Raw genomic sequence first — 27,889 nt, 5'->3', positions numbered from 1 at the left:
GGAAGCCTTATTCCCTGTCTCTAATTCCCCTGCCCCGCCCACTCTCTGCCCCTCAATATGGAAGGCTCTGAGGCACCCTAGGGTCCTGACGCGCTTGAACCCCTGGGGTGGAGGTCCCCCTAGTGGCCAGCGCCAACTAGAGGCACTGGTGCCCAGTCTCGCGAAAAGCTGAGGACAAGAAGCAGTTCCCTGTGCCCAGTACCGAGGCTGGAGTCCAGAGGCCCAAGAAAAACTTTGACGATCTGACCACAGGAATGAATTCTAAAATCTGGGCAGGACTGCTCTGAAGACCCAGCCCAATGCCTTCCCCCAGTGTATGGCCTGAATCCCCTTTGGTTGTACTGCTAGGTTGTTGTCCTGCCTAGGCCTCCAAGGACTAGTTGCCCAGTTCAGCTGATTAAAATCCCTGTGGGCCTCAGATGGCATCGACACCAGGGACTCTGGCATAGTCCCCAGCTCTGGCAGGAGTCACTACAGCCCTGGCCTCAGTTTTGTTCTCTACGTTTCTACAGGCTGGAGTGTTGACAAACTCCACCAAAATATCTTTTTTCTTTTTTTTTAAATTACCCTGGTGATCTGAAATTACCAGTGTGCTTAGCAGACTTACATGTGAACAGAACTTAAGCCAGCCTGGCAAATATGAGACTCTGGTCACTGCAGGAACCTGGCCAGAAACAGACTAAGGGCAAAGCCAGGAGAGGAAGGCTGGGGCCCACAAGAGTTGTGTTACAACAGGACACCCTTCAGTTCTTTCACTTCCTTAAAATAGCAGCAGAGAGGCTTTTGTAGATGAGGCTGCCACAGTTCACACAAGGTCACGGGTGTTCCCAAATCCCACATGTCATTGCTCCAGTGGACCCCGTGCCCGGACCCCAGCCCTCCAAAACTGCTAGTCTGTTCTCAGAACTAGGCAATTAACTTTTTAAAAATCAGTTTAAAAAATGGTGTTAAGTCACTGGCTCTCAAGCTTATTTGCACTTTGGAGCCACTTTGAGGAGGGGACTTTAAAATGTATCTGGGGCCCACCTCCAGAGGTTGATTTGACTGCTTGGGGGTATGGCCTGACCTTAGGAGTTTTTCAAGCTCCTCAGGTGATTCTTATGTGCAATAAAGATTAAGAACCATTGGTATAGGTCACAGGGACTTCAATCCGGACTAAAATCCCACAAAAACCCCAGAGTTGAAAGGTGATTTACCTGGAAGAAGCCAAAAATATACAAAAGTGGCTTATTAACAGTGGCTTCCTAGAGAAAATGTCTTGACCTAAAAGAGTGATTCTTGCTGCAGGAATTTAAGGCACCAGGGTGGATTGTTAGTCAAAGGGCATCCTGCAAAACTATCAATTCAAAGTATATCACAAATGAAAGTCAACCTCTCCTCTGTACCTCCAAAGGAACTAGGTGCCCAGGACTCACACACAACTCCACTCGCTAATAACTCCACCCTCTTCTGTGAGACATCTCACATTCCTTATCCTTGTGAAATAGGTCATCTTTTTTTACCCATAGGGTAGGTAATATCCCCAAACCCATGGAGCGGGTAATATCATCATGTTTATTCATACCTGTCTCATTCCACAATAGACTTGGGCTTTCTGTATCACTATATTAGAACAGTGGGTAATTTCACTGTATCCATGGGGTGAGTAATTCCATTCTGCCAAAGAGCTACTCAATTGCTACGGGGGAAAAAACCTCTCTTCACTGCCTATGGCCCCGGCCTGGGCTTGGCAGGGTCTGGAAAACAGCTGCAAGTGTACAAAGCAAACCTTCTCATGTGACCAACCTGGAAAGACAGAAGCACATGACACAGACTGGCACCACAGCCTGCACTTGTGACCCAAACCAGGCTGAATTGAATAAACGCGTGGGAAAAATTTTGAAGAAGCCCCTCTGGCCAGGCACAGCTGCCCTCTGTCCCCTGTGCCACATGGCACGCCTGCTGTGGCAGGGAGTCCCTTGGAGGCTATCTGGCTTCCATCCAGATTCCAGAATATTTACTAAGGGCCTCAGTGTGTTGAGGATTGTTCACAATAAACCCGGGCACAAGCAGCACTCCCTGGAACTGCGTTGCTTGAAGGCATGTAGGCAAATATAACCGGATGAGGTTTGTTTGCTTAGTGTCAGTTTTATTGTATTTTGAGCAAGAAGTGAGATGTAGGGGAAGTAAGACAAGATGAGGCTAGAGTAGGGTCCTCACCCTCAGGCTGCTTATCTGGAGAAAGTAGCTTTTGAAAGGCCTATAAGAACTTGTGTGAACTTGAACAATGGTTAAAGGGGAAGACCATTATTTGTGGTATGAAATGATGAACGTATTGCTTATACAAGGTTGAGTAAACAAACACACATATTTGGTGCTTCCTTGGGCAATGAAAACACTTTCGTAGCTCCATCTTTCATTTTGTAGCTCAGTTATTTTGAATGGCTCACCTAAGCTCTTCTCATTTCTAAAATGGCAACTATAAAGATTTGTTCTGCATATAAGACCAACATAAGAATTAAATGATGTAACAGAGGTGAAAATACTTTGTACCTGGAAGGTGGTATTCAAATGTTAATGTGTTTACCTTATTATTACATCTATGTGGTTTAGTGGACAGGCAGAGCTAGGGGAAATTGAGATTAAACATCAATAAGAAATAGTACTGCCCTGGCCAGTTTGGCTTAGAGGTTAGAGCGTCGACCTGTAGACCAGAGAGTCCCAGGTTCGATTCCCACTAAGGGCACGTACCTTGGTTGCAGTTTGTCCCCGGCCCCGGTTGGGGTTGTGTGGGTGGCAACCAGTTGATGTGTCTCTCTCACATCAATGTTTCTCTCTCTCTCTCCTCGCCCCCCTCCTGCTCTATCTGAAAAAAAAAAAAAAAAAAGACAAAAAGAACTAGTACTTTAGTTGGGCAGTAAAAATAGAAGAATTATCAGAAGGCATTTGTGAAAGAGGAGTTTGATCAAAGAAAGGCCAGAGGAGAGAAATGCCAGGAGTATTAGGGGGTGGCCTACATTTCTAACTGCCTGGAGGGGTGGCATGGGTTGAGTTAGAGTAAATGCTAATAAAAGAAAAGGCTGAGAGTAAACTGAATCAGAATGTGGAAGGCCTTGAGCAGCAGGAGGTTTGGCTGGGTAACTGAAGTTGTTGAAATTTTCTAAATGACAGACTCTCATTTAAGCTCTTGAAAGATCTTTAAGGCAGTAACATCTGGAAGGATGCACATGGATTCCGACTTCCAGACCCTATCTCTCTCTGTCTGCGATGAGAGGGACACAGTATTGTACAGGGGCTGTGGCCTCACTGTCCTGGAGAGCAGCTTCCAAGGCCAAGGCGCGCTCCCTCCCGGCTGTAATGCATTACTTCAGAGGCTGCTTTCTCTTTGTCTGGAGTTTGTAAATGATCTGGCTTCCATCATTCCAGGCATAGAGCTGCTTATCTCTGGCATTGTAATGGATCATGGAATGACTTCTTGGCCGCTTGGGAAAGAACAAGTTGGGCAGATCCTCCTCACTGATAATGCCCCGTGGGTCATAGACACAGGTGATGCGATGCAGGCTGTGGCCACCAGAACGATAGACCACATAGAGAACCCCACACAAGAGGAAGGCAGCTTCGGCATCCTGGCTTCTGCATGGAGTGTCCCATGAGTATTCCACTCCCAGTGTGCCAGGGTCAATTTTCGTGAGAACCAAGTGGCCATAGATGCCTGGCCCTGAGTGGATGGCCCAGAGCCCATGCTCATCCACAGCCAGGTCAATGTAAGTTGATGGGGAGTGCTGGTAGACCAGTGCTCGCCCTGCCCCTCCTGGGAGCAGCATTCGATCTTCCACAGTCCTCTTCTGCAGATTGTACTTGATTATCTCATTGGGAGTCCCTTGGTTATGAAAAAATAGGAAACCTTGGTAGATCACATGGCCTGTTCCCTGCCAGGTATGTGTTAAAATGAGCTTCCGGGGGCCTGGCTTGGTGCTATCCTCCATGAGTGCCCGCATGTTTGCAAATTCCCAAACAGTGTTATTTCTGGATCCAATGAAGAAATAAATCTTTGGAGAGTTGCTGACAGCATCTTTCATCCAAGAGCCATCTGTGTCCATAGTCCTCTTCACTATTTTCAGAGACTTTATGCTCATCAGCATGTTGTCACAGCCTGGCCAAACAGGAGAAAAAGGGGATGTTACTTTATAAATATGAGAAGTCTGCTTTTCTCATGGATGGCTTTTTCTCCACTTCAGTGTCTAGAATGAAGTTATCACACATAGATCAGTGACAGTTTATGGTTTGATTCAATGGATCAAAGAATTAAGTGAATAAACATGTCTCTGCTAAGGGAATTGCTGTTCAGCTAGAAGAGTCAGCATTTTATTCAAATCGGGATATAAACAGCTATTTGCTGCCAGAGACCCTGTTCACTCTCTAGAGCACTTGGGGGGTTGACACAGTGAGAATGACTCAGGTGTGCAGCTGATAACTCAATTTCATTTGCCAAGATTTTATTGGGTATCTACTGTGTTCTTAGCATATACGGCTCCCAGAACAGTGCTGTGTATTGAGGGTAAAAAGTATACTTCTGACATTGCCATAAAAACAAAAAATAAAAGCCTCAGATAGGATAAGAGACACTTAGAACAGAACCAAAGCACCCAATTTAGCCCAGCTTAGATCAACAAATCCTCATTCAATCAGAGATCCATGAGAATAAACAATTGCTGTTTTAAGTCACTCAGTTTTGGGGTTGTTTGTTCTACAGTATTTCTGAAGCAACAAATCTCTTTTTCACTCTATCCATAAGTTTTCTGTCTCTCTCTGTCTGCCTATCTATGTATTTATCGTCTGTCTATCTATCTATCTATCTATCTATCTATCTATCTATCTATCTATCTTTCTTTCTTTCTATCTATCTATCTATCTATCTATCTATCTATCTATCTATCTATCACACAGCTTATTCTTGTATTATTATATATTATTATATTATTTTCCATACAAGCAACTGTAAATTTACTTTTGCCAACACACACACACATACACACACACACACACACACACACACACACACACACAATTAACCCTACACCTTGAGGAGATCATCTTCTAGTAAAGGATTCTGGCCCTAAACTACTAGAACATTATAAGAGCTCTGCTCATCCATTCATTTATTTATTCATGAACGCATGCATGCATTTAGTCAGCAGACATTGGATACCTACAAAGGTAAGATACTGACCTAGGTGTTATGAGCTGGGGATGCAATGGGCTGGGGTACAATGATAAATTAGAAGTGGTTCTTGCTTAATAGATATATGACTAACTCAAATATAAAGCTTAGTATGAAATTTTTTTACAAAGACGAACTGAGACTAGAGATGTCATTTGAGGCAGAGGATAATCTGCATTTGAATTGGCCCTTGAAGGATGACTTTCTGAGCTGGGTGGGAAGAATATTCCTGACAGGTAACAAAACCATATTTAGGAAAGTCCTCCAAGGTTAGTATTAATAAAGTAGTATCACATTTAAACCAGCACAAGCTAAGTACTTGATATTGCCTCATTTTATTATCCTTCAATTTCTCACTCCTTTGCTATCACTTCCTCTGCTCTTTCATTTCCTCATGCTGTCCAGTCCCTTGACCTCTACTTTCTCCCAGGCCATCAGCCCTCTCTTGACCTCACTTCCTTTTTTATCCATCCTAGACCACTGTTAATAGCTCTCTGACCAGCACCCTCACCCACCAATCCCTAGTCATTCTACAATATCCACTCTACAAAAATCAGTTCCAACATCTGCCTCTGCCCTGGAGAGTTGTGTGTTGGAGAAAATCTCACAGTGGTGCATATTGATGCCACTACACATTAGGGGTCTCCAACCTCAACTGAGCCCTAAATACAATACTGCTTTTCATGGCTAGCACCCCTCCCCCATCTTCCACATAGCAGCTATCTTAAATCCTCCCCAACAAGTACCCCTTCATTCCCGTCATAACAACAGATTAACCTTTGAAAAATAAACACCATTAGACATGAATTCCCTTCACTTCCTTTCCCTCACTTATAAACTTTTCTTTAGTTGTCCCTACTTTGTTACCCTCCCACACATTTTAGGAGAGGCCATGTCATCCCTCCTGTCCAAGACTAATGCATTCACTGTGCTCTGGCCTCATCCTTTCCTGGCTTCTTCAGGCCTCCTGATGAATGATCACCTTTCTGTTACCTTGACTTTCTCCTTCACTATAGTTCTTTAGCTTGTAAACATCTTGCCTGCATTAAAAAAAAAACAATTCTTTCGGGGAAAGGATGGGAGGGCAAGGGGGGCCATGGAGGAGGAGAGAGGGGGCAGGAAGAGGAAAGATGGAGAGGGTGGAAGAGGACAAGGATGAGAAGTAGGCCAAGCATGGCGGATCCTGCCCAGTTTACTGTCCTGGGGCCAGCTGAGCCCATCCTGGCCATGGTGGGAGAAAACACCATGCTATGCTGTCTCCTGTCGCCTGAGAAAAGTGCCCAGGACATGGAGGTGTGCTGGTTCCAGTCTCAGTTCTCACCCGCGGTGCTGGTGTACAAGGGGGGCTGTGAGAGGGCAGAGGAGCAGATGGAGCAGTACCAAGGACGAACAACTTTTGTGAACAAAAACATTAGCAAGGGGAACGTGGCCCTCCTCATTCAAAATGTCAGAGTCCGTGACAACGGCCTCTACCACTGTTATTTCCAACAAGGCAAGTCCTATGATAAGGCCATCTTGTACCTGATGGTGGAAGATGCATCCTTTCACTTTGTTTGGTGGCTTTTTCACAGTGTGACTCTTGGAGAAAGTTTCTCTCTGAACCTCAGGTCCCCTGAAGACCAGCAGATTTTTGTCTAGAATCCCCTTTGACCTGGGAGGGCAGCTTCTTCCTGCCTGAGGGCCCAGTGAGTGGGTTTTCCCCGCTGAGCTGTGGGTATCCAGTGTTCAGAACACCCTGAACTCAGTGAGAGCCTTGAGCAGTAGAGCATTTAATCCCTACAGATTATCCTCATGCTACTTCTTACAGATCTCTAAGTGTCTTCTCCAGTAACATGCTTTAGAATTAGACATTTAGACATCTAAAGAAAAAAAAAAAAAAGGAAGAAGGACGGACGGAAGGAGGCAGGGAGGGAGGAAGGGAGGGATAAACGGAGGGAGGAAAGGAAGGAAGGAAGGAAGGAAGGAAGGAAGGAAGGAAGGAAGGAAGGAAGGAAGGAAGGAAGGAAGGAAGGAAGGAAGGAAGGAGGGAAGGAAACAATGATCTCATGAGGCACCCTTTTTGAGTTACTTCACTAGATTCTCCATAGCCTGCACTCTCTGTATCTACTTCCTCACCGCCCACTCTTTCACGTCATCATAACTTCACAGAAACTACCCTTCTTAATGTTACCAGGTACTTCCTAACTGAAAACATCAGACCTTTTATGTCCAAATCTTACTTGACCTTTCTGTAGCATGATATCATTGATCAGTTCCTCCTTCTTGAAGATTTCTTTCCCCTTGATCTTTGTGTCACCACTGTCTCTGTGTGCCTACTTTTCTCTGACTGCTTATGGCAGAGACAATGTCTGTCTGTGTTCATCAAATGTCATTTCATTGTCCTCATCCCTAGTTACACATTCGCAGCCTCCTGTGCAGTTAGGCTGCACCCACTGCCCTGTGTTCTGTCCAGCAGGATATGGACAGAAGTGGTGTAATCCATTTCTACCTGGCCCTTAAATACGCTATTTTCCAGAAGACCTTAGAGTCTTCGAATTTTGGGTCAATGTGAGATTATTCTACTGGTCATTCCAGGAAAAGTGGGTCATCAGTTCTAATTAGGAACTTGTTGTTGGCACTGTTCTGTTAGGCAGTCTGTTGTGAGGCGAGTAGTGTCCTGGAGGCAGGGAGTGGTGGCCTTACTAGAAAGCACTAAGAACCCTGTGGGTCTCCCTCAAATCCTGATGAGGTCTGTATCATGGGTAGGAGAGGATGGTCTTTTTTTTTTTTTATCCTCACCCGAGGACATTTTTCCATTTTTTGTTCAGATAGAGCGGGAGGGAGAGAGAGGAAGAGAGAGAGAGAGAAACATCGATGTGAAGGGACACATCGTGTGGCTGCCACCCGCACGACCAGCCAGGGCCGGGGACAAACTGCAACCGAGGTACGTGCCCTTAGCGGGAACCAAACCCGGGTCTCTCTGTACCGCAGGCCGACGCTCCAACCGCTGAGCCAAACCGGTCAGGGCGAGGATGGTCTTAATAAGAGCATGGAACTCCCTCAATGGTCCTCCCTCAATGACTGGAGGGTGAGGTGGTGGAATGATAGACATGTGTATATAACAGTCCCTCGAGGAGAACTGGGCACACTGAAGGCCTCCTTAAGAACTTCCAAAGACTTTGGGATAAGAAGCTGAGGTGCCAGTGGGCCGTCATTTTTTACTTGGGTTCTGTAGGCCAACTGGAGGTCATCTAGAGTTAGAAGACAAGAAATAGGGTGAAGGGAGAGAAACTAGACACAAGGAAGAAAGGTGCACAGTCAGACAAGTCACAGGTTCTGAGGTAATTAAGCATTTCAGCAATTAGCTTGTTATTGCCAGATGTTTGGGTAGAAATCCTACCATAGTTCCTTAATCAATTCATCATCAACCATTATTATACCTTCTCTTTCCTCAAGCTTCCATCATGCCTTCTCACTCTCCTATGAAGATCTTGCCTCTTATTTAACTGAGAAAATAGGAGCAATCTGAGAACTACATGTCCTACTGGATTACTGCAATAGTCTCCTACATGATGACCATACCTCTATCCTTGACTTCTATAGTTCATTCCCAGCCTAAGGGATCAGTTAGATCATGTCACATGTCTGCTCAAAACTCAGGAGTAACCTCCCATCTCACTAAAAGTAAAGCTCAAGTCTTTGCCTTCCAGAGCATATGTGAGCTGTGCCCCTCCTCCACCCCTCTGCCTTTCTGGCCTTGTCTCCTACAACTCTACCTTGTTCATTTTGTTCAGTCACACTGGCCTCCTTACTGTTCCTCAAATTGTGCCAAGCACTCTCCTGCCTCAGAAATTGGACATTTTTGTTCCCTCTGCTTGTAACCCAACTCTCTTCCCCAAGTTATCACACAGCTTCCTCTCTTGCTTCCTTTAGGTCTGTTCTCAAATGTTCACTGATCATTAAAGCCTTTTCTAACAACCCCGATAAAAAATGGCAACCTCGCCCAGCTCGTGTGGCTCAATAGTTGAGCGTTGACCCATGCACCAAGAGGTCACTGGTTTGATTCCCAGTCAGGGCATGTGCCCACGTTCTTGGACAAATCCCCAGCGGGAGGCATGTAGGAGGCAGCCAACTGATGTTCTCTCTCATTGATGTTTCTATCTCTCCCTCCCTCTCCCTTCCTCTCTCTCTAAAATCAATTAAAAAAAATTTTTTGATGCAAACTCTTCTTCAGTTCTCCATAACCCTTTACCTTAGTTCATTTTTCTCCAGTGTGTTTCTTTTCTTCTATCATAAATTCTTCTGTTAACATGTATTGCTTGACTTCCTTTAATGGAATGTAAACTACGTGAAGACATGAGCTTTGTCTTATCTGCTTCATTCACTGCTGCATGTCTTGCCCCTAGGATAGCAACTAGCACACAGGCCATTATTTGCTGAATGAATGAATGAGTTTTCCAACCACCAAATCCACCAACTGCACCTAAACCCATACTCTCTGCCTTCCTTCCTGTGCTCTACTTTTTCAGTAGATCTAATACCCTCTCACCTACTCAAGTATTTAGCACCTGAAATGATTTCTTCTCTCCTGCCTCAATAGTTCTCCCTCCCTACTGGATTATTCCCCACAGTAAATAGAACTTTCCATTGTGGCTCCATTTATATGTTTTACCTTACAATAAAACCCCGTAAAAGAGGACTTTCCTCACCTCCAATTATCCCCTAAGCTACTCTAATCAGCTTCAGTTCTCCACTGGTCTAAATTCCCCTGCCCATCCAACTGAATCAGTTTTTGTCAAAGTCTTTGAGAAGCTTCATGTCGACAAATCCAAGGGCCAGTTCTCAGTCTTCAACCTACTCAACCCCTTGAAACTCTTTCTTCCCTTGATTTGGGAGCACCCCTCCTTTTGTTCTCCCGTCTTCCTGAATTTCTTTCTTGGCATCCACTGCTGGTTCCTTCTCATCTTCTACCTTTAGGTGCTCTGCCTTCACACCTCTTCTTTTCTCTACCTACAACCACTGTTCAAGTCACCTTGTTCGAGCTCATGGCTCTGAATTCCATACAAATTCTAAATAATGATGAATTCCAAATTTGTATCTGAAATAATGTCCTATCTTGATGCCTACATAGTCCCAAACTCATTTATCCGACTGCCTACTCAATGTCCCTACTTAGATTTCTTCAAACTTAACCCGTCTAAAGCAGAGCTCCTGCGTTTATCCCCCAAACTCTCTTTTATTCTACTCTTCCCATTTCTGGCAAGAACCATTAAACAAGTTTCTTTTCTGGAAGTCATGCCCAATTCCTTTCCCTTCATCTCCCCACCACCAGCAAGTTCTGATAGTAAAACTTACCTTTAAATTATGATGTTATACTTAAAATGCTCAAATACATCTCTCTCCCCTTCTTTCTACCTCCTCTTCCTTTGTACTTCCTGAATCTTCTCCACTTGCCTAGACCATGCTAATAGTCTCTAGTTTTTCTCCCTTATTTTACTCTTGCTTACCTACAGTATTTTCTCCACAAAGCAGTAGGAGTGATCTGCTTAAAAACATAAATTATGTGACTGACCTGCTAAATCCTTTCTCCTATCACTCTTGGAATAAAATCCCAACCCCCTACCCTGTTCTAAACGACCTACATGATATGGCTGCTGCCTATTTCTGGGACTTGATCCCCTCCTCTCCTCTCCCTTGCTCACTGCCTTGGGACTACATTGGCTTTCTTGCTATTCTGGCAGCACTTTGAGTTTGTTTCTGCCTCGGGATGCTTGCACTTGCAATTCTTTCTGTCCGGAGTGATCACTTTCTTGATCTTTCCACAGTCTGCTCCTACTCATTGTTCAAATCATAGTTTCAATATCATCTCTTTAAGAAACTTCCTGAGACTACTGCATCTAAATTTAAAATGACATCCTATAGCGTCTTTTCCTATTTCCTTGAGATCATTTATCACATTCTGTAATTATGTTATCTGTTTTATTAATTAGCTTATTGTCCATCTCCCCCACTATACTGTAAGCTCCACAAAAGTAGGGCCTTTGTCTTCATGTTTACTATTGTACCCTACTGCCCAACTCAGTGCTTAATGGGTTCAATAACTATCTATTGAATTAATTAGGAAAACAGCTTCACTGAAGTAGATGTTTTTCTAGGGTCTAAATAGTGCTACATATCCGGGTTGTGATCACAGTCCTGTCTTAAGTAAATAATATTTGTGAAGTGCTTTCAAGCTTTTAAGATACTTTCAAATCCATTATTTCATTAAAAAATCTGACACAAGGTTCTCATCAAGAGAACATAGAGTAGGAGTGGGGGTGAGGAGCAACCTTGGTCTGGAAGAGCCGAGTCCCAGGAAAGTCAGTGTTTTCAGTGGTCATGTGGTCACTGTCTGCTCCCAGAAGCCCACAAAACTTGCCTGGCGCCAGTGTGGCCAGAACCCGGCATTTGGATGAGATGTAGACGTCTCTCGGCCATCGGTTGCCACTATGTCGCCCTGCTGATATGCTTTGCCAGCCTGAGAGATTGTGTCCCTGTGGCCTCTGGGTCATGTTTGTCCTGATTGGCCCGCCTTATAGGAAGCCAACCCCCTGGGGAAGGCAGAGAAGCCTGGGCCAGCTGGGAACCTGGCACTGCAGGGGGAGGTAACAGAAGGCTCCCCAGCCACACTGCGCTGTGGGCTGAGGCATGGAAGGAGCAGTGGGCTGCCCAGTGGACCTTCTTTCAGCGTCACAAGCTCTGGCCGTCTCATGTAAATGCCCTCTCTGCTTGTCCCATACTCTCTGGTGGTCACAGAGGGTGGATGAATGAGGGTTTAAGCCTGTAAGTGATTACAGATACCTCTAGTGGGGAGGACGAGGCATGTTAGAGAAGCTTAGAAACTGCTCCCTATCGAAAAACAAGCACAAAGGATTGAGAAGTTAGTAAATATCTGTAAATATCTATAATCTGCTTGGTACTGTGATAGGTATTTTATCTAGATTAACCTTTCTAATTCTTACAATATGCCTAAGTGGTAGATATTTTAATCTCCATTTACCAAGTGAAAAAAAATGAAAGCTTGGATATGTTATTTGGACAGGTCACAGAGATATGGGTCCTTGGGCTAGGCAGCAGGGAGGGCCAGCCGGGACACCTCCAGCCAGCCCCAGACACATGGTGCATGGGGGTGCATGTGTGTGGTGAGAAGGGGGTAAAGAGTGAGTGAGTTTGGGTGTGCCTAGAGAGGGATGGGTGAGGGCTATGGATTCCCTGGGACCTAATCACAGGGTGATATCATATATGCCTCCGCAAGGAAACCCCCAACCTGCCCATCCTTCTGGGAGGAAAGTCAGCAGGCTTGCAGCCCAGCTGTGAGGGATTATGTCTTAGAACAAGGCATGCTCAGTGTGTCACCCATTAAGAAAAGGCTCATTTAAAATGGAGAAGTACATGTTGGCAGTTACATAAATGTAAAGTACAGCATAGGGAATACAGTCAATAACATTATAAAAACTAGGTATGTATGTATGGTGTCAGGAGGGTACTAGACTTAGGGGGGGGATCACTTTGTAAGATATATAAATGTCAAAGCACTATTCTGTACACCTGAACCAAATATAATATTGAATGTCAGCTATAATTAAAAAATAAAATACAGCAGAAACTAACACACGACAATTCTGTCTCCTTCCATGCCTTCATTCTAACACAGAGTCCCTGGAGAAACAGCAAAACAAAGAAGATGCTGATAGATGGTTCATGGCAGGGAAACAATTCTGGGAAAAAGAACAGCACTTTCCACACTTGCTCCTTCTGCTTCTCCTATCCCTTCCTTGGTAGGAAACCTGGGACAGAGAGTCGGAGGGAGCCCTGACGGTCCCACAGAACTCAACCTCTGGTTCTGTGTCTCCCTAAAAGTCCCGGTGTCAATCAACCTTAGCTTAGCTGTAAAACAAGGGCTTTAGGCTGGTTGCTCTCGATAGTTTTTCCAGGGTATATCTTTTATAATTGTTATAAATTCCTCTTTGGGAACTTGGGGAGAATATACTTCCAGTGTTTGAGTACAAGGGTAAGTTGAGACTCCCTGTCGTGCTTCTCTTAAGAGATAATTAGCAGGAGAAAAAGAAAGGAGCCAAGATGCAAATTATTGGCTCAAATAAACTCTTATAAAACTTTTTTTTAAAAAAATACGCAAATTATTTAAGAGACAATGACAAGCAAGTTTCCACCTGCAAAACCAAAGAATGGAAATCTGTGCTTTCCCCTCAGGCAGAACTGCAGGCCGGCAATTAGGAGAGACTGTGGCCCCAGGCCACACCGTGAATTCATACACAAAGATCACTTATTTGAATTTTTTAATACTTTCCCCCTTATTTAACAACAACACTCTCTGACCTGGTGAGACCTGTCCTGTCGGGAAGTACTCAGTAGGAGTCATGTTTTAGAACATCAGTCTGGATGTTGGTAGAGAATTGATAGACTGAGGGCAGAGGTGAGGTAGGAGCCACAGGTAGAACATCTGTAAGTATAATCCGGATGAAAGATATCTAAATAGCACTGGGCATGGGAAAATGGGTATGGATTCAAGAAACAGAAGAAGACAGGTCAGTTCTTAGTAGCGGATTAGATAGAGGAAGCTAGATAGTAAACCAAACTGAAGGATGGAGTGACAGAATGTGTGAGACAGTGACAGAGAAGAGAGGGCAGGTTTGCTTGGGAAGAAGAATGTTGAATTCATTAAAGAGAAGAGAATTCCTGTGAAACCATGAATATTTTGACTGCCTCTTGAAATTCTCTTATAAAACTTGACTTTTTCAAACACCCCAATGGTATTCACATTAATAAGCATGTGTTACCTATCAAGTGACAGCTATGATGTTAGACACTGGGGTGACAAGATGACAGCTCTCAGATGAGTAGCCGACCTCAAGGCTTTAAGCTCTTACAACAACATTGTCAAGGTGAACTTAATTGTTCTAGAAATTAGGGCCATGACATGCTTTTCGCCCACAGAGTAAGTTTCAGATACCTCGGCCTGGCACTCAAGGGCCTTCATCTGACTTCTTGTGCTACTTCCCACCACACTCGACTGGTCACCAGTCACCAAACTTGCCTTGGCCTCTCAGAAGTTTCAGATATTGCCCATACTTTCCCTTAGCTCACCTTTGCTAACTTGGGACACCTCTGCTCATCCTTCAAAACAAAATTCTCCGACTCTTGCAGAGCAGTTGTTTGCTCCTCCTGTGCCCAAAGCATTGTGTGGCCCTCTCCCTTCAAGGGCACTTGTCATGTTCAGTCAGAATTGCTTACTCACTTTGTTTCCTTGCAAGTACTTCAGACAGAGACTGTGTGTTATTTGTCTTCTTATCCACAGTGCTTGGGACACAATACGTAGCTCCCTCCCATTCAATCTTCTACTTATTGTCCAAACTCAGAAAGCAATTCAGTTCAGAGAATGCAGTATTAGTCGGCATCCAAACCTGGCATTTACAACTCATGCTATGCCAACATAGAAATCAAATTGATTTGAATAGCAAGAGGTAAGTGTGGACACTAACAGGTGCTATTTCAGTGTTGGGGTGCTTGGGTGGACGGATGGCAGGAAGGCAGGAAGGCCGGCTTCTATGAAATGGTGCTCAGTGAACCATGGCAGGTGGGCTTTGTAGGACTGTGAATCCAGGGCTCAAATAGGGTCTGGAATACAATAAATGCTCTAGACATTGGTTTTGGCGAGTTATGCAGAACACTTTGGTAAATCCATATCAAAGGTTTTCTAGGTGCCCAACACTAAATTCAATGGCATCCAGATGGAACCCTGGCAGCTTCCCTTTATTGGTGATCAGCAATGGATTGTAAGGAAGAAAACATGCTTGCTGTCTGGCTAGCTGCTTGCATGGCTGTGTGTTGTTCAACAACATCAACTTCATGGCGGTGCATGGAAGTGAATAGTGTGAAAGTGTGAGTCTCGACTGCTTCCAGCGTTGGTCCCACAGCTGGAGTGCAACACAGTAACATCCTTCAGACACCTCCTTCCAGAAGAGGCCAGCTCTCCGTAACTCCTTACCATAGTTGATTTTCCTCCATAGTATTTATTATCTTTTAACTGACATTTTATACGTTTATTTTTTAACATATTTACTGTTTGATTCCCCTCAACAGAATGCCAACCCCACGAGGGCAGGGCTTTGTCTAATCTGTTATATTCACTGCTGTATGTCTTGTCCTAGAACACCATCTGGCACAATATTACAATTTCTATATTTTTATTATGAATAAGGTACATATCAATAGATATAATTTATATATTTATATTAAAAAACCAAAGACCACTTTGGCTGTGGCTGGTTTTATTCAGTGGTTAGAGCATTGGCACAAGGACCAAAGGGTCATGGATTTGATTTCCGGTCAAGGGCATGTACGTGGGTTGCAGGTTCAATCCCCAGCCCTAGCCAGGGTCATGCAGGAGGCAACCAATCGATGTGTCTCTCTCACATCAATGTCTCTCTCTCTCTCTCTCCCCCTCCTGCCTTTCTACTCTAAAAAAAAAAAAATCAATGAAAAAATATCCTCGAGTGAGGAATAACAAAAACAAAACAAACAAACAAAAAACTCCTCTTTGGGATCCTGAATAATTTTTTAAATGTAAAGGGTCCCTGGGACTACAGTTTTGAGAAGGCTGTTCTAGAGGATCCAGGCCGATCAACACAGATGGGAAGCGAAGCATGGAAGTGGGTAGTCCCCCGGGAATTTCTCATCTAACAGCTCCATTTTGTATCAATTATCAGAGTGTTGCAACATTTACGCATTCCAAGGTTATAATTATGAACTTACTGCCTTTATTTTTCATTTAAAAACTGAGCTGGTTTTTGTTTGTTTTGCATAGTGTTCTTTGTTGCTGTTGTTTCTGTAATATTCTTACCAAACTAAAAAGCATAGACATGTTCTTCTCAGTCTAAAGTCCAAAGACATGTTCTTCTCCAAGTCTCAGGCCTGCTCTGTTGGACCTGAACTTCACGGCCGTCTTCACACTGCTTCTTCCTTCTCATTGCAAAATCCTCCGTCACACTGATGCTCGAGCCACAGCTCTCACATAGAATTTTGCAAACTTAAAAACGGATCTTGAATACTGTCTGTTTCTGAGTGTCAGGACCAAAGGCCTTGTTAGATGCCATTAGAGGTTCCAGTGGAAGGATGGGCTCTGGAGCCAGACTCGGGACTTTGCCAAAAGAATTTGGTAAAAGTGACCAGATGTTGGTGTGCTGTACTTGTGTTCTCTCTCTCATCATGAGAACAAGCCCAGGTTCACCTTCTGAAAGATCAGAGACCCCGTGGAGGAGATCCAAGCCATCCCAGCTGAAGCCATCCTCAACCAGCCATCCCCTGGGCAACATGCCACTAGGCAACCCAGACCAACACAGCTGCCCAGCTGCCCTGCAGGCTCCTGAGAAACAGCCAGTGATTGCTGTTTTAACTGCTCACTTTTGGAGTGACTTGTTATGCGGCGTTATTATGGCAACAGATAACTGACATGGGGTGGAGGCGAGGGGGAGCAGAGATAAAGGCTGAGATGTGTCTCAGGGGTGACGCACACTCTGGATGGAGCAGGAATGTGAGAAGAAGTCGGACTGCATGAAACACTCTGAGCCACAGTTTCTTCATCTGAAAAGAAGTTATTAATGGTATCTACCTAGGAGGGCTGTCACAGACAAGACAACAGATCAAAAGTACTTAATGAAATCTCTGGCAAATAGTTGCCTCCACTGTCTAATAAACTACTCTTCCAGGTCAGAAAATACCGATTTCTACTCTGTTCCAGGCATTGTGACAGACTTGAGAAACACAGCATGAATAATGCAGGAAGGCATGAAGTGTACTTTATGTTTTCAGAACATCGGATCAGACACAGCACAGAGCATCGGGCAGATGGAAACAGTAGGGGCCCAAGACGAAGCTGAGAAAGGTTCAAAGTTGCTGTGGTCAACTCTGACTTGTTCTCTACTTTGACAATAAAAGTAAATACATTAAATATAGTACATACAGTATTCACAGTTTTTATTTAATCAGTGGGTATTACTTTCATAGAGAATAATCTGACAAATTATTTAAAGAACGCTAGGTTAGGGTCATGTTGTAAGGGCTTTCTTTATATTTTATAAATATAAAGGGTTTGCTTTAGCCTGTAGGTTGTGCTTGCCATGAAGGTCGATAGAGCAATGATAAAGTAACTCTAGCAAGACGATCCTAAGGGCGGTATAGGAGGAGACCCTGCCACAGCGAGAGACTGGCAGCCAGAGGATCAATTAGGAGACTCTTGTAGTCAAGACCCGGGATGCTGAGAGAGAGGTGCGAAAATACCTCTGAGAGATATTCAGAAGGCAGAATCTACTGGATGTGTGCCCGGTCAGACGAGGGCTGTAGAGATGCCCCTGAGATTTCCAGCATAGGAAAGTGTGCAACTCTTCTGTGAACTGAGGGAACCAGAGGAAAGCAGGGGAGTGCTGTAGGTTAAGAGGAAATGAAGAAACGTCAGGAATTTAAAATCGAGAAGGGGGAAGAAAATGGACCCTTCTAGGCCAGGGTTTAAAAGAATTTTTATTTATTTATTTATTTATTTATTTATTTATTTATTATATATTTCTAAAAATGAAAATATATCTTTTTTAAAAATATTTTTTCTTTATTGATTTTAGAGAGAGAGGAGGGGAGAGAGAGACAGAGATAGAAACATTAATGAGAGAGAACATCGATTGGTTGGCCAGCTCCTGCAGGCCCCGCCCAGGGGATTTGGCCCACAACCTGGGCATGTGCTTTGATCAGGAATTGAACCGGCGACCTCTTGGTGCATGGGTCGATGCTTAACCAGTGAGCCACATTGGCTGGGCGAATAATTTAAACCAAACTGTTTGGGGGTAGGAATCATCATCAAATAGCAACCAAGAGGACTGACATGGTCTTCATATGTGTCCCACAATAAGGTCAGAAGCAGCTGAGCTTTGGGGGTGCAGCCATCTAGTCTCAGAACAGAGGGCTCCGACCTTGAGTGCCCTGGGACCGGCCTGGAGAAGACCTCTGCCTTCAGTCTCTCCCTCCTAGGCACACTCGGCCTCCTCTATTGCAGTCCGTTCTGTGCCCTGACCTCCCTCTGAGCCCTGGCACTCCCAGCTGACCGTTACCAAGCAGAACAGCACGCACGATGGGAGAGGTGTACGGTGGGAGCGGCCTTCGCTTGAATCGAAGTTCTGGCACCAGTTAGCCCTGAGACCTTGGGCAATAGTTTCCGCACCCATAAGTGGGGGGTAATTATAAATACCTAACTCACACGGCTGTTGTGAAAATTCGATGATATAATCCAATATATAAAATGTTTAAAGATTACCTGCTACCTAATAAGCACTCAATCAATACTAGCGACTATTATTCACATTCTTTTCCTTTCCCACAGCCTGAAAGAGTGACCTGGCTTAGCACAAAGGAGCTTAGCTCTTGTCTGGTTCTCTCATCTTCTCCCCAGGACGTCCCCCTTCACCTGAGATCTACTGAGCACGGAGCCCGGCTAGGCCTTTGTGCCTCCACGCACTATGCCATTGGCTGAAGAGCCTTTATTCTCCATTCTTTTCATTATTACAACTCAGCTTGAGGCTTACTTTCGAGATTTCTCAGTCTCTCCCATCTCCACAGCAACCCTGGCCTTGCTTATGTCCTTAAAGCCTGTCCCCTGTGCTTCTGTGACACTTCCATCAGAAGTCACACTCCAGCCCAGCTGGTGTGACTCAGTGGTTGAGCGTTGACCCATGCACCAAGAGGTCGCCAGTTCGATTCCTGGTCAGGGCACATGCCCAGGTTGTAGGCCAAATCTCCAGTTGGGGGGCATGCGGGCGGGGGGGTAATTGATGTTCTCTCTCATCGATGTTCCTCTCTCTCTCCCTTCCTCTCTGTTTAAAATCAATAAAGAATAAATAAATAAATTAGGTTAAAAAAAAAAAGAAATCACACTCCAGCTGTTACCTATTTGCTTAGATGCTTCCCCACTTGGCTGTAAGCCTTTTGAGGACAAGATGTTACACTATTCAATGTTCTGTCTCTAATGCCTGGCACAATGCCAACATAGAATTGGCATTCAGTTAGGCAGTTGTTGAATGAATGAATAAATGAGTGAGTCATAGAATTAATGGATGTTCGCTCCACCTGGAGCCAAAAGCCATCAGCTAAAACAACTTTGGGACCTTCTGTCAGAATCTGTAGTGATGGGACTGGAGGCATCCTCACAGACCACTGGCATTCCAGATGGGTGGATAGATGTGCTGAGTACAGGCCCTTCTGAACCCAGCAAAGTGACCTAGAGCACTCTCCAAGAGATAGCCCAGGGTAAGCTGTACACACACCTCCAGCATTGCTGCTTCCATGAATGCAGCAACTTCCGGGTGAAGAACCTGTGTAAGAGTGTGTGTGCACGAGTGTGTACACCCAAGCACTCTCACACTCTCCTGTGCTCAAACTTGTGTGTATACCCTCAGTCTCCTCCTTTATAGTAAATGTATCTGTTACACATCTTAATGTTTTGTTGCACTTGTCACAAACCAACAGACCCTGGGGCTTGGTTCACAGATATGTTTTATTTGGCTTCCACTGGGTTTTTTGTTTGCTTACTTGTCTTGTTTTTTATTTTATTTTGTTTTTAATGGCTTTGAATATGAGGCACGCACATTAATACCTGAATGGATCCCAGAGGCATTTAAATCTGCAGTAACAGACTTTCTTCTTTCAAACATGATCTAACAAAAGATATGAGTTATTTAATTCAGAGAGAGGGTTACTCGAGGTGACTTGCATGCAACCCTGTAATAAAAGGAGCTGGACTGAAACAGGAAATAAAATCTTTTACAATGCCTTGTTTTGACTGCCTTGAGAATTTTTCTTTACAAGCTGCTTACAAGTTAAAAAGAGGTTAATACTTTTATCCACACAAAAATGCAACCATGTGGAATCGGCCAAAGACTTTTGTTGGATTCATTCTCCAGCTGGGTATCTGAGGCAATGGAATTTTGCCATAAATTGCCAAGTGTGATGCAAACTTTCTTTATACTAATAAGAGTTGGAGAATCAAAGACTTGGAAAGATTTTTAATATAAGTTAGATTGTATTCAGGTAACTTTCACTTACTGCATTCTAAAGTGTGTGCACACGTGTACATGCATGTGTGATAGAGAGAAGGAAGAAGGAAGAAGAGGGGAAAGGGAGAAAAGAGAGAGTGTTTATGTTCGTTAAAGTTAAGGTTCTAAAAATTTTACATAACCACCCAAAATCCTTAGGATTGTGGCGCTCATGGGAACATCTTTGGGGATCTTCTCTAAATAAAGTTTGAAGACTTGGAAACAGCTCTATAGGCAATGGCTTAGAATTTTCTGTAAATCTGAGACACGGTTAAATTTTTCCAAGGAAGTCGTATTATCCTCTCCCTACAGAGTTTCTGGAAAAACTCTGAGAGTGTATATATGAAGGAAACCTGGGATATGACCTCAGGTGATTCTTCCCCGGCCCATAGCCCCAAGGGGTTGCATACACAAGAGTGCCGATTTGGGTCTCAAATATTTTAGTGTAAATTCCACAGCCGGCTCAGTCCCTGAAGTCCAAGACTAGAAGACAGGAAGATCAAAGCCTTGTAGGAAGAAGGTGGGTATAGGTTGTTAGTGGCAGCAGCTGGGTAGGCAGATTCTAAGATGGCCCTCAAGATGCCTGCCCCCTGGTGGACACACCTACACAATCCCTCCCCTTCGGTGAGGGCGGGACCGGCTGTGTGACAGGATAGCACTCCTGGACTAGGTTAAGGTAAGACAAAGTTGATGGGATTATAAAGATATAATCAGGGTCCCACATCAGTTCATTCTGAGTTCATCAAAAGGAAGATTATTCTGAGTGGGTCTGCCTTAAATCAGATAAAAACTCTTAAAAGAGGGGCTGGACACTTCCTGAAGAGAGGCACACTCCTCCTTCAGTGTTCAGTGGGCCTCCACACAGCACCAGCCACGTGGTGAGCTGCCTGTGGAGAGGAGAGGGGCAGCCTCTAAGCTGAGGGCCTTAGTCCTACAACCGAGAGGAAGTTAATTCTGCCAACAACCTCTGTGAGCTCAGAAGAAAGCCTGAGCTCCAGGTGAAAATGTAGCGTTGGTTATTCCCTCCTGAGACCTTGGACTAAGGGTCCAGCCAAGCTGTGTGGGACTCCTGATCCACAGAAACCCTGAGGTAATAAATGTGTATTGTTTTAAGCTGCTAAATCAGTGGTCATTTGTTACATGGCATTAGAAAACTAAGATGGGCACAGTCACTGACAGAAATGGCAGACAAGTGGGAGATGGGCACAGCATGTAAACTACAAATCAGTGCAAGGGAGGCGAGGACACTGGCTTTCCAAAGTGTCCTTGGGCAGAGAACCTCTGAGAACAGTAGCCCAAGGAACACGAATCACATAGTTGTGATTGTTCACAGGTTTGTCTGTCCCTAAACTGAGCTCTCAGGGGCTTCTGCCACCAATGTCTCTTCTGGGGACAATTCTTACAGCCTCCTCCTTGGGATGCCCTGACCCAGACTCTGGGATCCCAGAAACGCAGATGTAATATGCTCGTGGTCGTGTGGTCGGGTTCAGGAGTCAACTACACACAGATACACATTGTTGAAAGTATTAGTGCTCCCTGGGAGGACTGAATGAGGGGCTCCAGAAGTTCAATGGGCCAAACCGCCTGAAACATTCCTCCCCCCCCCCCCACCTGACCCTCCATCCCCAAAGTCTTCCCAGCGAATCCATAGCAGTTTTGAGTCATAAAGGGTGGGTAGAGAAAACATTTGTATTTTCAATTGCAGCTGCATTGGGTAAGTTAAGGGAACCTAAGAAGCTGGAGATGAACTTGGGCCACTTGGTGAGGGGCATTCTCTATATAAAAGGCTGAGAGATTCGAATACATTTTTTTGTTGCTGATAATTGATGGCAAATGACAAAAAAAAAAATCTGCCCGGCCGGTGTGGCTTAGTGGTTGAGCATCGACCCAGGCACCAAGAGGTCGCTGGTTTGATTCCCAGTCAGGGCACATGCCCAAGTTGTGGGCCTGATCCCTAGTGGGGGGCATGCAGGAGGCAGCCAATCGATGTTCTCTCTCATCGATGTTTCTGTCTCTCCCTATCCCTTCCTCTCTCTCTAAAACCAAAAAATAAAAATAAATAAAATAAAAAATAAATCTACCCAGAGGAAAAATGTGATCCATTGTGTGTTCTGGGAAGGCCTACATGACAGCAGATAGATCGTAGGAGGCAAGACCAGGGGTAAAGAGGCAGATAGAGGGTTAATGCAGGATGTAGCATGTTCTACTCACTCCTCTGTCCCTACTGTGCCTGTAGCTCAGGGCCCAGCCAATAGTGGGGAGCACAAGTGGTTGTTAACCAACAACCAAATCACCAAATGAGAACCCCAGAGGCACTTATGGTAGCATGGAAGGAGAAATCTCTGGAAAGCTCAGAGAAGTTTTCACTCACCATGGAGCTGGGAGAGGGAATATTTCAGGCCTCCAGTGTCTGAGGGATGAGGCAGAGGATGAGAGGTGAATAAGCAGCAAGTCCAAACTCAGGACCCATACTGAGCTAAGTGGGAGTGGAAAGGAGCAACTCTGAGGCCTGAGGGGCTTACAGTGTTCGGGGACCAGGAGCAGCTCAGGGATCCAGTTCAGTACAATAATTCAGGCTTGGGGTCCTGCCTGACACCTCACACAAAAGTCCAGGCATATTCTAGCTCAGGCCACCTTAGAATCCACTGGCTTTTTTGGGCAGCTCTGTTCACCTCCTGTTGGCTCATCCTTGCCCTTTCCCCTCTTCCCTCACCCCATGCTTACCCCCCACTTGTTTCCTCTCAGAAGATGGCTCATCTCAAGACAATGTCAGGCCAAAAAGGATCACTCACTTGACCAACTTGATTAACTGCTTCCTTTATCGATAAGGCACCCTCCTCCTCTCTGTCTTCTGACTCCGATAAGATGTTCTCCTTTCTTTCAGAACCTAATGGCTCCTCTCTCTATGCCAACACTGTCATTTCATTCATTCGTTCGTTCATTCATTTTTTTACTTAGTTATTCACTGACAAAGATTTATTGAATATAAACACTATTCTAGGCGCTGGGACATAGCATTGAATATGAAATGCAGGATCTAGGCTCTCATAGAGCTGACATTTTAGATGCAGAGGTAGAAAATAAACAGTGACCAAATAAATGAGCTAGAAGATTTCAGAGTAATAAGTGCCTCCCCTCAAAAAAAATAATAATAGGGTAATAAGAGTTCCAAAATCCTCTTGGGTTTCCCATCTCAACATATTTCTGATCGACCACCCAATGACCTAAGCCAAACCCCTGGGAAGCATACTGGATGCATCCTTCTCACTCACTTTTCACTTTGAAGTATCAGTCACCAAGCCATGTGGATTCCAGCTCTCAGTGGCTCTCAAATCCACCTGTCCTCCTTCTCACTGGCACTCATGCAGGCACAATCACTGTTGCTCACATTACTGCATTATTCTCCTGGCCCGTCTCCTCCCTCTAGTCTTGCCCTCTTCTTTCACATCATGCCCCTGCTTAAAAGTGTTCAGTGGTTCTCAATCGTGTCTCCAGTCAAGTGCAACCCCCTTAGCATGCAAGGTCTTTCATACCTGGATCCTGCTGAACTCTTCAATCTTGCTTCCCTATACTCACCGGCCCGGTACAGGTCCACTCAGCCATACCTGCAGATCTGCAAGTGTACATGTCCTCATACCTTTGACATGTTGTGCCCTCAGCACATTCTTCTCCAATTTCTTTGTTCAAAACTCAGATCAAGTGTCACCTCTTTTAGAAAGAACCATGGAGTTCTTATGAGGGTTACATTAAGAAGGTATATGAAACTCTTAGCACAAGGATGACATTCAACTTATGTCTTACTTCCTTAATGGAGTTTCTCATATCTGGAGCAGACATACCTAGCTTATAAATAAAGTTTTCTCATTTGCAATAAACTATCTCAGAATGCAGGCTCAGGGGGAATTGTCTCCTTCATTATTTTAATAAAAATAACTCATGCATAGGACATTTTCCTTCTCTTTAAGTTTTTGTTTCTTGCTACTTTTTATTTTAATTTGAGCTCTGAAACTTCATTCTTCATAGCCTGTAAGCGATTCTGATGGGTCACAGGATAGAAAACAAAGCCCCTAGATATCACCATCCCGACAGCATGCACAATGCTGATTCACTGCAGACCCGGCCCTGAGGGTACCTGGACCCTGAGAGGGACCCTGTCACTCTCCCAGGAAGGATCTGGAACCACACCTCTGCCAAACCAAGGTCTGTCAGGAGACGCCCTTCCTGGGCTGAACTCTGACGCTGTAGCCCTGACCTATGGGGCCTTTAGGAAAGCTGTGTAACAGGCAAACCTGCTTTCTAAGAATGGATTTTCCTCTGGACACCCGCTCCCTGCTAAGGTTGTCCCCCCAGCACAGGCACACAAGAGGGCACATCCAGCTATTACTCTCTGTGTTTCTGAGTGACAGCCCCAAGAAGGGTATGAAAGACACAGTTCTCTTACTTGCATTGAGCAGAGTCTGGACCTTCTTCTCTTCTTCAACTTCCTGGACTAGCTTTTCCGCCAGGGTCTTGTCTTCTGATTCTATGCATACGTCAGCTTCTCGTAGGTACTCCAGGTAGTCGATCTCCCGTTGGGCACGTTCGACCCTCAGTGCCAGGCTGTCCACTGCACTCTTATACTCGCTTGTGTAGGTCAGACATCGTCCCAGCATAACGGATATGTTTTGTGAGAACTCGCGGAAGTCTTGAATGTATGCCCTCGTTACTTGGGTACATTTTTGCAGTCCTTGCTTCAGTCAGAAAATAAATTCCCAAATTACTGCTAGTTTTTGAAGTCACCCAAGTAACATAAATAGCTATCATTCATTGAAAAAGATTTTTAAAATACAAATAATCAAAAGGAGGGGGAAATAAAAGTCACCCTTAATTTCTTAATTCAAAGTACTATTGATATTTCAATTTTTAAGTTTTCCCACAGATTACAAATATCTGTTTGAAAATGTTGGGCGAGTGGGTGCTAAGCGTAGTGGTTGAGTGTGATTCTGGCAGGTACAGGAGGTGAGGCGGGCGGAGGTGTCTGAGGAGAGAGCCCGCGGCCTCGGCCCTGGAACGTTCCATCTGCCTCCTCCAGGCCTCAGGCTGTTGGCCCGACAATATTCGGACATGTTTTGGGCCTGCTCCGGGGAATTATTTTACCCTGACTGTAACTAGATGATCCAATAATTTGGACTTTGAAGACTTTCCAGGAAAATGTTGAAAGCAAATATTGGAGATAGAGTGTCTTTGAAAGAAGATAATTTATCAAAGTGTAACTTGTTCCAAAGCAAGGCAATGAAGTATGAAATAGTCGGTACCAACACCACAGGTGTGTCAAAGGCTAGGGAGGGCAGAGGGTGGCACTGGACCCCGGAAGCCTGTTCCTGCTGCAGAAACGTTGTGTTCTGCCAAGTTTAATGAAGGAGTAGCTGCAACATACGGAGAAGAGGCCCAGATCCTCTCTCTGTGTTCAGCGTGGCTGAACTCTGCTCATTCCTAAGTGCAAGTCCAGTCTGGCCAAAGAGGCTATGACAGCTTCTTGGCGCAACAACATCATGACTTTTTACAGTGACCTAACAATTTATCCTAAAAAGATCAAAGAAAGACTAAAATTAGCTATCACCCTGGTATAGTAAAAATAAAGAAAAAGTGACTCCAAATTTTAATTTTCATATTGTAAAAACTGAACTAGTGAATAATCACATTTTTGGACATTTACCAGTTCACCAGGCAATGGTCTAACTATGGAATAATTTATTAAATCTCCAGAAGAGCTTTAGGAGGTAAATCCTATCATCATCCCCATTTTACAGAGGAGAAAAGCTGCCCTGCTCAAGGTCTGGGAGTGGTGCTCTAAATCTAGATTATAAAAAATATTAAGTGTAACTTAGGCAATATATTTATCATTTACTATCTGGGAAAACACATCCGGGTAGATAGGGAAGCCCGGTAAGAGAAGGTGACTTCCGGGAGGCATGTCCCGGTATCAGGTGCGCAGACGCCACCTACCTCCAAGACTTGAAAGCGCTGGTAGATGTAGTGCACCATGCCTGGGTCCTGGGCACGCTGCGGAGGGGGCAGAAAAGCTGAGAGGAACAGAACCAGGAAAGCAGAAGCTCGCCGAAGGGCCAGCATTGTCCTGCAAACCACCCAGAGGTGGAATCTCTCCTATGCTGGGCTTCTCAAAGGAGACTCCAGGGTCCAAGTGGTGGTCTTCTGGTTTCTAGCCGCTGCTGTGAAAATCCTCTAAAAACAGCCGGAAAGCAAAGATTGCTTGTTATTCCACCAGATGTGTGACCTCACTTTGCAAGCTGGTGATCAAGTCCAGCTGTTGGCAAGCCTATCCCTGGAGGCCTTGCAGGCCGACTTGGGTAGAGAGTTTCCTGGGTCCAGCATCTGTTGGCATCACCCTTAACACACACAGATGCTCCCCAGGCTAGTGGCTGCACCCTGCTTCTAGACCTGGGTAAGTGCGCATTGGTGTGGGTGCAGGAAGGGCTTCCCCCTCTCCCCAACTGTTTCACTTTGCTTTCCTACCCCCAGTGGATTCTGCAGTCCAATCACAGCCCGATCTAACACACCACCTCCAACTTCTCAGAGTTGGAATCTCAGCTTTGTTTCTGGGAAAAACTCCCAACTCCTGTTAGGAGACCCCACCCCTCCTCCAGACTCTCACTGCATTCCTGCAGCTCTTAAAGGCACAGCAAGGGGGAAGAAAGCTCAAATAATGCACAGGGCTGAATGCCCCTTGGGGAGAGAGGTACAATGGGTTGCAGACCTGGCCACCCAGGCTGATCACTAAAAAAAAAAAAAAAAATCTGAGGATTGAGAGCAGAAGAGTTTTATTAAGATGCACAACAACAATTATTGATACAACAGTGCTTCTGGAGCTAAATCAACAGGAAATGGAACTCCTATGAGGACGCCCTTGACTTTTCTCAATTCCTAGTGGCAGAATTCCCTCCCCCCATGGCTGCCTGCCAGTAGTTCACAGAACTCAATTCCTGCTGCTGAAGATACATCACAACCTTAGGAGAAAAATCTTCCAGTTTTTGCCTTTGCTGTCCAGGCCTTTACTTATTTCAACCTCTCCTTCTAGGAGTAGGTCCAGGACATCCTGGTTCTTTCTCAGTCACCTGCCAAAGTAGAGAAGGTAGGGGAATCTACGGGATGTGGAAAGAACTCTGGTCAGGGGTTAGAAGCCTGGGGTTTGCAATAGACACTAAAACATTGAGAATGTCCAGGGTGGCCCTAGCCTGTCTCTGCCCCCATTCGATGTTCCTCCCTTCCATGTGACCTTAACCCCTAACTGCGCCTTCCAAGGCCCGTGGTAAAATCTCAAACAATGGCTCTTCATCCTTAGGAATAATTCCTATTTCTGAGAACCACCTTTGAACTATTTCTCAAACTAGCTGAACTTCAGCTGGTCCTTCCTCAGCCTCCTTGCCCAAGTGAGAAGGCTCTTTTGGAAACGTCTCATGCCAGGCATTTTGAATAAAGCCTTGTGTTAAAGGTGCTCTGGTTGGTTTTCTTCCACCAGCGCCTCAAGTCCTAACTTTGAGACTCTGCACTAAGGTGGGTAAGGTCCAATGAAGGATCTATG

The 27,889-nt window shown here is 44.9% G+C and overlaps 1 protein-coding gene across 1 annotated transcript; it reads right to left on the bottom strand.

Moving 5' to 3' along the window:
- Window positions 1-2,892: 2,892 nt before the first annotated feature.
- OLFML1 (olfactomedin like 1) lies at window positions 2,893-26,785 on the bottom strand. Its single transcript, XM_036259075.1, has 3 exons — window positions 26,296-26,785; window positions 24,752-25,040; window positions 2,893-4,132 (listed from the first exon to the last, which is right to left on the bottom strand). Exons 1-3 carry the CDS (start codon window positions 26,419-26,421, stop codon window positions 3,342-3,344), a joined length of 1,206 nt encoding a protein of 401 aa, XP_036114968.1. The 5' UTR covers window positions 26,422-26,785; the 3' UTR covers window positions 2,893-3,341.
- Window positions 26,786-27,889: the final 1,104 nt, after the last annotated feature.

The sequence above is a fragment of the Molossus molossus genome, unplaced genomic scaffold, assembly GCF_014108415.1.
Source record: "Molossus molossus isolate mMolMol1 unplaced genomic scaffold, mMolMol1.p scaffold_m16_p_13, whole genome shotgun sequence".
Classification (NCBI taxonomy): Eukaryota; Metazoa; Chordata; class Mammalia; order Chiroptera; family Molossidae; genus Molossus; species Molossus molossus.
This window is presented reverse-complemented; position numbering and strand designations above follow the sequence as displayed.

Coding starts and splice junctions, on each gene's coding strand:
- OLFML1 (XM_036259075.1), bottom strand. CDS start 26,421: ATGCTGGCCCTTCGGCGAGCTTCTGCTTTCCTGGTTCTGTTCCTCTCA. Junction 25,041..26,295: donor AGCGCTTTCAAGTCTTGGAG/GTAGGTGGCGTC, acceptor TTCTGACTGAAG/CAAGGACTGCAAAAATGTAC. Junction 4,133..24,751: donor CCAGACTCTGCTCAATGCAA/GTAAGAGAACTG, acceptor CTGTTTGGCCAG/GCTGTGACAACATGCTGATG.